We start from the raw sequence: 14,430 nt of genomic DNA on the forward strand, positions 1-14,430 counted from the left end.
CATCCCGGCATTTTTCGTCAATTTTTCTGTGTCACATTTTTCGACGCGCCGCCTGAGAAAGTGCGCATCAACTACGTCGTTTCGCTCGGTAACCGCACATGGTTTGCGTCCGTGCTAATGGTTCGTGTCCGAACTAGCCGGTTAGAGGGGTTATGCTGCGGCCGCGGCGGCCGCGCTCGGCCGGCCCCGGCGCTCGCCGCTCGGCAAGCTTCGAGCGAGGAGAGAAGGACAGACAACCGATTTACTGTCTCGGTTGTCTCCGTTAGAGAGCCTCGTAGGGAGAGAGTGGCGAACTCGTCACGTGACACCCTTTCCTCTGATTGGTCGCGGGCGTTAAAGCTCTTTGTGACGTAAAGAAGAGGTTAAGGCAGGTTAATTTTTACAAACTGTTACAAACTAAGGTTCCGTCGCGTTACAGCAATCGAGTCTCCGTAAGTGATACATTATTATTAATACTGAAATTAATACTGAATACGAAAAAATTTGCCCTCTTCGATTTTATATACATGAAATAAATTCAGTTTTCAGTGTTTCCTGCATATTAAAATGCCTGGCAGGTGCAGTGCTCCAAGATGCACAAATTCAAATAAAGAAGGATTTTGTTTAACAACATTTACTCAAGATCCTAAATTAAGACAAGAGTGGATCGATGCTGCTGGAATTCCGGATTGGAACCCTCCAAAATTAGCTGTATTATGCGAAGTTAATACTGAAGTGTATGTATGTATAAATGTATTATGGTATAACAGATATAAAAAAAAAGAAAGTGGTAGTATTATACCTCGAAAAAACCTAAGTAACAAGTGGTAGATCTTTATATCTCGAAAAATCTCGAAAAAATCTAAGCAGTAGTATCTTTATTTCCGAAAAATTATAACCCAAGTGATACACGTCATAAAATTATGTTACCTTATCAAAAAGAAGAGTCGCGCTTCAAGTGATCTATTACAATTACAAAAAAGAAATGATATCTCTTTAAGTTAGAGCGCCAATTACAGAGAGAACATGTATATTGCCTCAAAAAATAATTGTTGCACTACATTGAAAAATCTTTACATTGTGTCAATTAGAAAAGAATGTATAATAACAATTTTATAAGATTAAAAAATTTTATTTAAATTTAACAAGGGAATACAAGATATTTAAATACAAAGTTATTTACATGTGTATTTTTTAATGGCCACAAAGAATTACAGAAGTAACAGTACAAAATAAAAATATTTTATTAAAATACATAAATTTTTCTTGTAAAAAAACTTGGCACTGCTAGACCTTTTAAATAAATAAGGACAACAATAAATAAAAATAATTCAGAGAAGAATACAATAAGAATAATATTAAATGATTATCAGCGTGGATGTGGGAGTGAGTGATATGGGTGTGCGTGACTACGCGGACGGCGGATAATGCGGCTTATAATTAAGTATAGAATAAGTTTATTTATTTATTTAAAATTTCGAGGTCTAGCAGCGCCAAGTTTTTTTACAAGAAAAATTTATGTATTTTAATAAAATATTTTTATTTTGTACTGTTACTTCTGTAATTCTTTGTGGCCATTAAAAAATACACATGTAAATAACTTTGTATTTAAATATCTTGTATTCCCTTGTTAAATTTAAATAAAATTTTTTAATTTTATAAAATTGTTATTATACATTTTTTTCTAATTGACACAATGTAAAAATTTTTCAATGTAGTGCAACAATTATTTTTTGAGGCAATATACATGTTCTCTCTGTAATTGGCGCTCTAACTTAAAGAGATATCATTTCTTTTTTGTAATTGTAATAGATCACTTGAAGCGCGACTCTTCTTTTTGATAAGGTAACATAATTTTGTGACGTGTATCACTTGGATTATAATTTTTCGGAAATAAAGATACTACTGCTTAGATTTTTTCGAGATTTTTCGAGATATAAAGATCTACCACTTGTTACTTAGGTTTTTTCGAGGTATAATACTACCACTTTCTTTTTTTTTTAGGTAACAACATATACACTACTACACGTGTACTTGGCGCCTTGTTTTACCTTTTTTTAAAAAAGGTAATTTTGTGCGGATATCACGCCTTTTTGTAGTATATTACATTGTATAAACAGTATGTACAGGATAAAGCTATTTGAAGGTATAATACTACCACTTTGTTTTTTTCGAGGTAACAACATAACAGGGTAACAACATAATACATATACACTATTATGCGTGTATTTGGCGCTCATTTTACCTTTTTTTTTAAAAGGTAATTTTGTACGGATATCACGCCTTTTTGTAGTGTTACGCATCTTAATCTTATAAACAATATATCTTATAATCTCATAAACCGTATATAATACAAGGTATGAAGCTAAAAGTGTTACGGACTATTATTTCTAAAGAAAACAACAATTTAATATTTTGCTCAGTTTTTTAAAAATAATAATCTGTAACCTTTTTAGTTGTACACTCTGTATATATTTTTCAATTTTAACATAAAACATAATTGCAATAAAGCATGATTAATGTTAATAAGTCGTTAACTGTAAAATTCTTTATTTATTTTTATTTGCGTGTTTTACTGAATGTTGTTCGCAACTGTATATGTACCGATATCTTCAGGTATCGATATTTTTGATAATTATTTTTACGTCAGACATAATTTTAATTCATCCAATTTTTATTATGTTTAAACATAATTTTTGTCCAATTTTTATTATGTCTAGACATAATTTTAATTCAGCGATTTTTATTATGTCATGACATAATTTTAATTCTGCCGTTAGGGAAATTTTAAGTCGATTTTTATGAATCAAGCTTGAATTCAATGTTTAGGTGTCCCAGGTTGCCGATGACGAGGTCCACATAGCGCGCTCTATAGTTTTCGGTGTCCAGGTGTATTAATACCTTGAATTCGATGGCCACGTGTTCCAAGTTGCCGATGACGAGGTCCACATAGTGCGCTTCGTAGTTTTCGGTGTCTACATGTATTAATACCTCGAATTCGATATCTACGTGTCCTACATTGGGTGCGTTCAGCCGATACTTTGCTAGCCTAGCAATCGTGAGCAGTCGCTCGTTTTCGCTCGTTTCCTCTTTTTTGACTTACTGGATTAAAAAGAGAAGAAACGAGCAAAAACGAGCAACTGCTCACGATTGCTAGGCTAGCGGAGTATCGGCTGAACGCACCCATTCAGATTTAAAGTTATTAATACACCTAGACACCAAAAACTATGAAGCGCACTATGTGGACCTCGTCATCAGCAACCTGGGACACCTAGACATCAATTTCAAGGTATTAATACACGTAGACACCGAAAACTACGCAGCGCAATATGTGGACCTTGTCATCGGCAACCTGGGACACCTAAACATTGAATTCAACATATTATTACACCTGGACACCGAAAACTACGAAGCGCACTATGTGGACCTCGTCATCGGCAACCTGGGACACCTAGACATCAAATTCAACGTACGATTACACCTGGACACCGGAAACTATGAAGCGCATTATCTGGATGTTGTCATCGGCAACCTGGGATACGTGAACATCGAATTCAAGGTATTAATACACGTAGACACCGAAAACTACGGAGCGCACTGTGTGGACCTCGTCATCGGCAACCTGGGACACGTAGACATCGCATTCAACGTATTATTACACCTGGACACCGAAAACTACGAAGCGCACTATGTGGACCTCGTCATCGGCAACCTGGGACACGTGGACATCGAATTCAAGGTATTAGTACACGTAGACACCGAAAACTACGGAGCGCACTATGTGGACCTCGTCATCGGCCACCTGGGACACGTAGACATCGAATTCAACGTATTATTACACCTGGACACCGAAATCTATGAAGCGCATTATCTGGATCCCGTCATCGGCAACCTGGGACACGTGGACATCGAATTCAAGATATTAATACACGTAGACACCAAAAACTACGGAGCGCACTATGTGGACCTCGTCATCGGCAACCTGGGACACGTAGACATCGAATTCAACGTATTATTACACCTGGACACCGAAAACTATAAAGCGCACTATCTGGACCTCGTCATCGGCAACCTGGGATACATAGACATCAAATTCAAGCTTGATTCATAAGAATCGACTTAAAAATTCCCTAGCGGCACTTTCTGCCAAGCATAGAGAACCTTCTTTTCCGTTGACTCAATATTTATTATATATATACCTAATTTACACCTAAATAGAAATCTTCCTCCTGACCGATAAGTCTATCGACCTAATTTCGAAATACGCGCGCGATATCGAAACTGGCGATACCTGCGCCGCCAGCGTCGAAAAAGTGAAAGAGACGTTTCTCTGATAATCATAATAATATTGAGACGTCGGCATTAGGAGGAGGAGGAGGAGTATCTTAAAAATAAATTTTCACATTTGGACTTTGCGTCGCAATATCTCCGCTCATAAGGCACGTAGCGGAATATTATGAGAGAACCCCCCCCCCCCCCTAATTGGACCCCAAGCTATCGATCAAGCCTACTTAGAACTTGATCCGTTCACTCGTTATCGAGATCTCAACATCTCGGGTACTCGCAACCCGTCGCGTCGCGTAAAAGAGTCACGGTCGGTCTCGCTCCGCGTGTACTTGGCGCGAGACACTACCGTGTCTCTTGATATTTTTCTCTAATGTACTTGTACCTCTCATTTTAGGTTCATTTTCGTCCATCAGCGTTATAATGCGTGGGCAACAAGAAATTTATTAAAAAGAATATCATACCAAGTTTCTTTTGCAAGTGTGATGGATCTATAAAGAGGAAACCTCTTGCAGAAATTCAGTCGAAAGAACTGCAATGCAATGAATTAGTTGAATCTCTTCCTCATAAAGAGTATTTTCAAGGAATAATTTCCCAAGCAAGTTTGAGCAAGAAAATAAAAGTTCTGAGGAAGGCCAGTGTGTCAATGAATTTAAAGAACATAATTATTTTTCTGTTCGCAAAAATACTGAATGTACTACGTTTCAATCTTATAAGAAAAGAAGAACTGAGAGATATGTTCATACCTCAGATTGTATCATAAAGAAGAAACCTATTACTGTAGATACATTGAAGAAGACATTATCTGAAAAAGAAAATTCTAGATCAGATTCTGATGCAGTCGAAGACATAAATACATCACCAGATATTATTCGAAATGAAATATTGTCAACGGAAAGTTCGCCTAGTGTAGAGGATTCTACATTGAAGAAAGCATTGTCTGAGAAAGAAAATTCTAGATCAGATTCTGATGCAGTCGAAGACATAAATACATCACCAGAAATTATTCGAAATAAAATATTGTCGACGGAGAGTTTACCTAGTCCAGAGGATTTTAAACTGTTACAAGAAAAATTAAAAATAGCTGAGAAGGAAAAAGATGCCCTGAGAAGTAGAGTTAATTACTTAGAAAAAGAAGTCGAAAAAAGTACTTATATAATTAATAAAGTTTTTAATAAAGACCAACAAGAAGCAATTTTAAAAGGTACTACAAGAGGTTCCAAGTGGTCGAATGAAACAATCAAAAAGGGACTGAAATTACACTTTGCATGTGGATCACACGGTTATAAGCAAATAATTGAGCTTGTTGCTCTATTCCCTGCATCAAGAACTTTAAGAGAAAAGATAGAGCACATCAAATTTCAACCAGGGATACTTGAAGATATCTTTAAATACCTAGAATTGATCGTTCCTCTTATTCCGCCAAGATGGAAGATTTGCGGTCTTGTTTTTGATGAGATGGCGATTAAAACGCAGCTTGAATTTGATACAAGTACAGGAATGTATATTGGAAATGTAACGTTGCCTGGCAATACAGAGAAATTGGCATGTAAATCTTTAGTTTTCCAGTTATTTGGACTTGGTTTTCATTGGAAGCAGTACGTAGCTTACCACTTCACTCCACCTTCTTCAATGAATGATGCAGTTAAAGAGGTTATTATAGAAATACTTCAAAAGTGTCATCATATAGGTCTGAAAGTAATTATTTTAGTCTGTGACATGGGAAACAGAGGATTGCTCACTAAAATGGGGTTCAAGACTACAAAGGCAGATATGGTGTACGCTGTGCCACATCCTTGCGATCCGGCGGTTACGTTACAGTTGATTCCAGATCCTGTTCATGTATTTAAGAATTTGAAAGAAATGGCTATGGAAAGTCAATTTATTTATTTGCCACAAGATGTTATAGAACTATACAATTTACCTAGTAATGTTGTTGACATGGGTCATGTTGAATGGTTAGAATCATATCAATCTGAAAATTACAAAGAGATAAAACTTGCGCCGAAGTTAAACAAAGCAGTGTTAAGACCTAGCCATTTCAATGGAATGAAAGTCTCAAATTCTACTAACGTTATAAATTATTCCACTGCAAATGCATTAACATTTCTAGTCCAAGAAGGTGATGGAATTCCAGAAATGGAAACAACAGCCTGATTTATCAGGTTGATTAAAAAATGGTTTGACATAATGACCGGAAGAAATCTCTACCATGCTTTAAGTTTTCACAATCCTCAAGAATACAATAATGCAATAGAACATTTAAAACTAGTTTGTCACATTTTCAAGAATATGAAAGTTGGATGTGGTTCATGGAAACCATCCCAGACTCATGTAATACTTACCACAGAATCAATGATTCAACTACAAGATCGTCTTTTAAACGAGGAAGAGTTTGTTTTCTTCTTTCCAGGCCGAGCAAGTCAAGACAGTTTAGAAAGTGGCAGGCGGAGATCGAGCAATATCTACTTCTAGTTATACATATGATGAAGCACCTTCCCTTGTAACTGTACTTCTTACAAAATTGAACGAAAATAAAAAAGAAGAAACTATAGAAACACACTGCAATTTCCCTAAATTAAGTGATTGTGAACCTATGTCAGAGAATGTAAAAAAAATATTTTATAGAATGTGTGGGTATGTTGTTTTCAAGTTGAGAGCCTCAATCAAATGTGAAAACTGTTATCTAAAATTACAAGACAATTCTGATTTTACGTATACACCATCCTCTTTATCTGCTTTTGTAGCTATTTCAGATTATACTCCTGGAGCTCAAATAAAAGTCAGTACAGAAGTATTTAATATTCTTGAAGGGACAGAAAGAATTATATGGAAATCCAAGTCTAGATTATTACTCTTAGGCAAATCTCTGAATAACAAATTTATATCCCATTTTAATACTGCTTTGAAACATCTTCCTTTAAGCACTTGCCATGATATTAAACAAAAATTAATATCCCGATTTGTGTCAATGCGTCTAAAACAACTGTCAGTTCCTTTAAGTATTACAGAAGATTCAGAGAAAATATCATCAGCTTTTGCAAGTAAGACAATGGGAGCAGGATTATTAGCTGACAGGTTTAAACAAAAAAAATATGCACGAAGATATTAAAATGAAAAGCAAGTTTATTCTTATATAGTGTAAACAAAAGTATTATTCTAGTATTACAGTTGTCTTGTGATATTGTTTAGCTTATTCTAATGTAATATTTAAACGAAAGTATTATAGTTTTGTGATATAATTTTTTATCATATATGATGTTATTTTATGTGATATTATTTTATCATATATGATGTTAAAATTAATATTTAAAATGACAAATGATCTCATTAATATTTTTCTTTGCTAGCAATATCTTTTATTTGTTCTAAGTAGTTATTATATTAAAGGCCATATTGTATGTAATTCGTTATTTCAGGATTTTTTTTTATAGATGTGGCTATATATGTGTTGTCGTTCTAATATATATCTTTATAATACATGTTATATAATATATATGTTGTATAATGTATAAAGAGATATATAATCTAATATGTATTTTTCTATAAAATAAAACGTTACGAATTTATTACAAATATGTATTATAAATAAATGTTTTATACTAAAAAGTAAGTGTAAAAGAAAAATGTTTTATATTTTTCATGACTAATGTTTATAACTAATATTTTATGACTAGAAATGAAACTTTTCATGACTAAAAATAAAATAACATTTCCTTGTTAAAAATTATTTTATTACATATTCTGTTATAACATATTTTATTAACAGTTTAATGTTGAAAATATGATGCATAGATTTAAGGTTTTATTTCTGAAATCTTGATGAAATTAATGATATCGTCGATACTCCATTACTATTAACTTCCAGAACTTTCTAAACTCATTATTTGATTGACTATTATTGTAATCTCTTACATTTAAGCCTAATAACTATAAATATTATATAATAATAATTGTTAATAGATTCTATGTATTTATTATTTGTTCATGGAATGGCAAAAGCAACATAAAAATATTATAATATATAACGTCCTATATTAATTATTAAAATACATATCTCTTACATGAAATTTTGTATGTTCAACATGTAATTTTTGTACAATACAAAATTTATTTTAAGAAAGAGAAGAAAACTTTTCCTTTATAAAGAACAATGTTTTGGTGTAAAAGAAACAAATATTTAAATAATAACTTATTCTTTAATATGTTTTTATAGTACAAATATGCATTTATAGCACAAATATGTATTTATAGTACAAATATTATTATCAGTATTAAAAGTACAAGATCGAATTCTGTTATCTCTTTCAGACGAAACTTATATAATTGAAATATATATACAGAATTAACAAACCAAAAAAGAATAAACCTTTTCTTTGCCAGTGAATAAATCAAAAGGAGAGTAATAATCGACGCTGACTGGCAATAGCAATATATAAATTTATTATATATCTCTGTGAGATATATAATAAATTTATATATTGCTATTGCCAGTCAGCGTCGATTATTACTCTCCTTTAGAATTAACAAACATCATCAAAGAGTTAGTGCGTTATATGTGAGATCCAAATGACTTAATATGCATTAAATCATCTTGTAAACAATGAACTCTTCCCCTTAAAACTTCACTTTCCTGTACAACATTTTTTAACTTTACTTGCATTGCCTTATAGATTTGTAAGAAGTTCTTTTCTCTATTTCTTTTTTTTGTAACTTCACATAGTACAGCTGATTTTGAAGGGTTCGAATCCGGAATTTCAGCAGCATCGATCCACTGTTGCCTTAATTTAGGATCTTGAGTAAATGTTGTTAAACAAAATCCTTCTTTATTTGAATTTGTGCATCTTGGAGCATTGCACCTGCCAGGCATTTTATAATATGCAGGAAACACTGTGCTCGGGGGGGTGTTAATCGCCCCGGATTTGCGATCGGTCTACGAGATTTCGCGGTTCGAAGGACCAGAGGGGCAAGTGCGGGAGCAAGCGAAAAGCGACTCACCGTATCGTTGCCCGATGGTCTTGTCGCGGCCTCGTGGCGTCCGGTCCTCCCTGTCGTGATGGAGAGCGGAGGGCGTGCAGCAGGCTAGGAGGTGCAGGCACTCACGTGCCGCGGCAGGCAGGCAGGCAATAACGTGCAATACGGCAAGCAAGCGATATAGCAGGCACATGTGCAGGCAAACACCCAAGCCCGAGATTGCTGAGGCGAATTGTCGAGTTCCGAAATTGCGAGTTCACTCCGTTTACTCCGAACCGTGCGAACGCCAGGCGAGTGTGTCTTCTCGAGTCCACGTTTGCACAGCGAATCTCCCCACGGTACTCCTCGGCTCGCGCACCTGCGAATAGCGGCCGGAGCGAGTACTCATGGTTCCAAATAATTGCGGGCCACCCGTGGGCGGGCAGCACGAGTCGGGTGAGTCGCGCGAGTGTTGCTATATGTCGCGATCCGCCAACGTTCTCGCGCGAGTCACGAAAAACACGATTTCGTACGTTACTTGTACGCGCAACTTATCAACTAATATATACAACGATTACTAATGACACGGACATCTAATATGTACAGGCGAGCGCCAAACATGCCGCCCACCAAAATACAATGCTTTGTATGTTTTTTTTTTTTTTTTTACTCGGAATCCGCGGCCCGTGGTGTGCCCGTCGGCAGGGAGCATAGCTTCACCAGGGGACGCAGGATCGAGCCGTCCGCCACCCGAACCGTGGCGACACGCGGGACACCATCGATACCGAGATGTAGCGTTTCTACACGGCCGCGTTTCCAACGCAACGGGGACGCGTTATCGTCCTTAATAAGTACCAACGAGCCCACGGTGAGCGGGTTGGCGGGGATCCACCACTTGGGACGCTGCTGCAAGGTATGGAGATACTCCTTGTGCCAGCGCTTCCAGAAATCCTGGTGCATCCGCTGTACCAGCTGCCACCGGCCTAAGCGACTCGTCGCCAGCGGGGTCAGGTCGGGCGAAGAGACGGCCACGAGCGGCTCCATAGTCAAGAAATGTCCGGGCGACAGAACTTCCAAATCTAAGGGATCGGTGCTCATCGGACAGAGGGGGTCGAGAGTTCAGAACGGACTCTATCTGGGTGAGGACCGTCGTGAACTCCTCCAACGAAAGAATTTGGTCCCCTACCACTCGTCGAAGGTGGGTTTTAAACGATTTAACATTCGACTCCCAGATGCCCCCGAAATGGGGCGCCGAAGGAGGATTGAAGGACCATTGGATCCTTTCTCGCTCCGCCGCGTGGCACATGTGCTGCTCGAGTTCTCGCGCTGCTCCCACAAAATTCGTTCCGCAATCACTATACAAGAGTGAGCAGCGTCCGCGACGGGATACAAAGCGTCGCAGCGCAGCGAGAAAGGAGTCTGTAGATAATGAAAGAGCGACTTCTAAATGGGTCGCCTTTATTGTGAAGCAAACGAACAGGCATACATAAGCCTTGAAGGAGGAGACTCCCCGAGCTCGGCGGGGTACGATCGAGAACGGCCCCGCGAAGTCTACACCGCTGATTGAAAACGCTTTGACTGCATTAACCCGGTCGGCCGGGAGATCGGCCATAGGAGGCTGGAGAGCGCGAGGATTGGCTCGGAAGCACATGTAGCAATCGGCTAAGACGCGGCGGATTGCGCGATGGACCCCGATTATCCAGAATCGCTGGGCGAGCAAATATTGGAGCGTGCGTCTCCCCGGGTGCAGATGCGTACGATGTGTCTGCTCGATGACGAGCTCGGTAAGTCGGTGTTTGCGGGGGAGGAGCACAGGATGCTTGGCCTCAAGCGTCAGCCCCGTGTGGGCGAGTCTGCCGCCCACCCTGAGAACACCCGTTGGGTCAAGAAAGGGAGCGAGTCTAATAAACGGCTTGGGCAGCCTCCTCCCGGTTCGAAGTTGATCGATTTCTTCACTGAAGGAAATCGATTGGACGAGTTTAACTACTACTAGTAGCGCCGACTGCGCCTCGAGTTGATCCACGGCCAAGGTCGCGGGCACCGACTTGGCCCCGGATCGACGGGTGAATCTTAGAAGATACGCGATAATCCTACAAATCTTATCCAATGACGAAAACTTATCTAATAGCGAAAGTATAGAATGAGGGGGATCGCAGGCGACGAGGGCTGTGATCCGCTCTTCCTCGCATGGGAGAGTTTCCTCAGAGAGTGTCGGCTCGGTGCGAGATTCGAAGTCTATGAGCCACTCAGGGCCTCTCCACCACAGTGAATTGGCCACGAGTTCGCGAGGGAAAAGCCCACGGGAGCAGTGATCGGCCGGGTTAAACTCGGTGGCCACATGACCCCACGCCGAGATCGGGATCTTGTCCTGTATCCGAGCAACGCGGTTGCGAACGAAGGTCTTCCATCGGTGCGGGGAAGAGCGGATCCAACACAGGGCCACCCGGGCATCGGACCAGGCGTACTCGGCGTCGATCTCTATATGTCCCTGCAGGACCCGGCGGACGTACGCGAGCAGATTCGCGAGAAATACCGCAGCGCAGAGCTCTAAACGTGGAAGGGAGATAGCGCGCAATGGAGCCACGTTAGATTTCGCACAAAGTATCGCGACCCCGGTCTCCGCCGGAGCGACCGTACGCAAGTACACGACGGCCCCATATCCCTGCTCGCTCGCATCGCAAAAGCCATGCAATTCGTGCCGAACGTTCGCGCCCGAGGGAAAGGTACGGGGTATCCGCAGGGGAGCTAACGCGTCGAACTCTGACTTATATCGTTTCCACTGATGGCGCACATCTGATGGGGGCTCGTCGTCCCACTCGAGCTTCAAGGTCCACAACCGTTGGATCAATCGTTTTGCGGTAAAGGTCAACGGCGCCAAGAAACCTAATGGATCAAATATGCGCGCTACCTCCGACAGTATCGTTCGCTTGGTGCATCCTCGCGTCAGAGGGTTTAGCTGAAACCCGAAACTGTCTGACTGCGAGTGCCAACGAAGACCCAGAACCTTAAGCGCCTGATCGTCGGCCGACTCGAAGGAAAGCGTCTTCTGACTGCAGATTTCCGGATCGAGGCCACCCAACGCGGCGGGGTGGCTACTCGCCCACTTCCGCAACTCAAATCCAGCACTCCGAAAGAGCTCGAGCAATTGATCGCGGAGCGCAACAGCTCTCTCGACGGTGCGGACACTGACGACGACGTCGTCCACGTAGAGAGACTCGATCAGCGCCGCGTACACCAACGGGTACTTCTTCCGATTGTCGTGGGCCAATTTGAGCAAACAATAAATCGCCAGAAAAAGAGAGGCCGTGGTACCGAATGTGACCGTCGTGAGGATGTAATCGAGGATCGGTTCCGATTCCGAAAAGCGCCAGACGATGCGCTGATAATTGCGATGCTCCGGGTGGATCCGGATCTGCCGGAACATTTGCTTTACGTCCGCGGTAATGGCCACGGGCTCCGCGCGAAAGAGAAGTAGAACCGCGACTATGTCGGGCTGCAATTTCGGGCCACTGAGCAAGGTATCGTTTAAGGATAGCCCGTTCGGGCATTTCGACGAAGCATCGAATACTACGCGAAGTTTTGTGGTCGCGCTGTCCAGCTTGTAAACCCCGTGATGGGGCAAATAGTACACGCGACCGTCCGCGGGAAAGGGATCGCTCGCCAGCTCCATGTGGCCGCTATCCAAATAGTCCTGCATAAACGCGTTATAGCCCTCTCGAAACTCCCCATTAGACTTGAACCGACGCTCGAGTGCGCGCAGTCGATTGACGGCTATCGGTCGCGAATCTACGAACGTAGGGGGGTCCGAGATGAACGGGTATGAGACAACAAAGCGACCCGAATGGTCGCGATAGGTGGTTTGGTCGAATATCTCCCTGCAACGCCGATCCTGTTCGGAGCAAGGAATAGATTCGGGAACCTCCTCCAATTTCCAGAACTGCTCCACCGCGGCGTCAATCGACTCGATAGTGGTGGCGAAGGAGTGCACGGATTGCGCGTGAAGCGAAGGAGAGACCGCGCCCATCAAAACCCAGCCGAATGCTGTGTTAAAGGCGTCCGGTTCCCCAATTTTACCGGTACGCCGACCGTCGCGCAACACGGACACAAAGGATTCCTCCCCCAGCAAAATATCGATGGAGCCGGGCAAATAATATTCCGGATCTGCGAGGGGCAGCCCTTGCAGGTGATTCCACGGTTTGGAATCGACACGGCTACCCGGCAACGGCGAGGTGATGCGAGGGAGCACGGTGGCTTCCACCGGAAATCGGATGTCGGGCTCATTTCGCGCCCGGATTACGAATGAGGTGAGGCCTCTCGTAGTGGCGGCCTTCGTCTCGCCGACGCCCATCACCGTCGCACGATGCCTTGCCCGAGCGAAACCGCCCCGCTGAAGGCAGCTTTCCGTGACGAAATTTGCCTGACTCGCGCTATCGAGCAATACACGAACCGAGAAGGCGATGCCGCGAGCGTCGAGCGCCTCCGCACGCACCGTCGAGAGCAGGACTACGCGTCTCGAAGTGCTCGCCAGGGAGACGATTGGGCTATCGCCCGTATCCGCCGGAGCCGCGGGGCTGTCCACGACTGGAGTGACCGCCGAGGCGGCCTCGAACGATGGGGCGCCGGCCTGCCCGAAGTGCAGGAGCGAGTGATGCTTCGCCTGACAATGCCGGCAGGTAAACGGGCTAGGGCAATTCTTCAAGTTATGTCCCGCGCGGAGGCAGTTTAGGCAGAGCCCCGATTCGCGAGCGAAATTGTGCCGATCCCGGACCGAGAGCTGCAGGAAAACGGGGCACTTAGCCAGCAAATGCTGCTCCGTACATTTAGGGCACGCGGCGTTTTGGACGACGAGCGAGGTGGTCGACGCGGCCTTCTTTTTACTCGGTTGCGCCGAAGAACCCGACGCCGACGCGAGAACCGTGCAGTATCCCGCTAGAAATTTCGTTAACTGATCATACCGCGGCGATTCCACGGTCATGTGGGCCGCTTCGAATTTCTCCCGGAGCGTGGGAGTGAGCTTTTCGAGTTAATGATTAAGCAGCATAAAGTCCCACGCGTCGACCGGATAATCCAGCATACTCAGGGCGCGCGTGTTTTCGGTGAACACGTCCAGCAACGCGCGGAGGGATTTGGCGGAATCCGCAACCAACGGTTTGGCGTGTACGAACGAACGCCAGTACTGCGTCGCTAATTTGCGCCTATCCTGGTAGCGCCCCC

The 14,430-nt window shown here is 42.3% G+C and overlaps 1 protein-coding gene and 1 pseudogene across 2 annotated transcripts; one reads left to right on the forward strand and one right to left on the reverse strand.

The window, feature by feature from the left end:
• The first annotated feature begins 184 nt into the window (after positions 1-184).
• On the forward strand, positions 185-7,848 carry LOC143907131 (uncharacterized; annotated as a pseudogene). Its single transcript, XR_013259736.1, has 3 exons — positions 185-431; positions 522-702; positions 4,661-7,848. The product of XR_013259736.1 is annotated as an uncharacterized LOC143907131 (transcript).
• A 2,034-nt stretch (positions 7,849-9,882) lies between these two features.
• Positions 9,883-14,191, reverse strand: LOC143907322 (uncharacterized). The gene is made up of 2 exons (XM_077424003.1): positions 10,975-14,191; positions 9,883-10,295 (listed from the first exon to the last, which is right to left on the reverse strand). Exons 1-2 carry the CDS (start codon positions 14,189-14,191, stop codon positions 9,883-9,885), a joined length of 3,630 nt encoding a protein of 1,209 aa, XP_077280129.1.
• Positions 14,192-14,430: the final 239 nt, after the last annotated feature.

The sequence above is a fragment of the Temnothorax americanus genome, unplaced genomic scaffold (assembly GCF_048541705.1).
Source record: "Temnothorax americanus isolate GAGA-0224 unplaced genomic scaffold, ASM4854170v1 Scaffold8, whole genome shotgun sequence".
NCBI lineage: Eukaryota > Metazoa > Arthropoda > Insecta > Hymenoptera > Formicidae > Temnothorax > Temnothorax americanus.

Bases quoted from the DNA above. Each gene is read 5' to 3' on its own strand.
- LOC143907322 (XM_077424003.1), bottom strand. From the start codon at position 14,191: ATGACCGTGGAATCGCCGCGGTATGATCAGTTAACGAAATTTCTAGCG. The intron at 10,296-10,974 runs GTACGCATCTGC...CCGATCCCTTAG, and splicing joins CGTCATCGAGCAGACACATC to ATTTGGAAGTTCTGTCGCCC.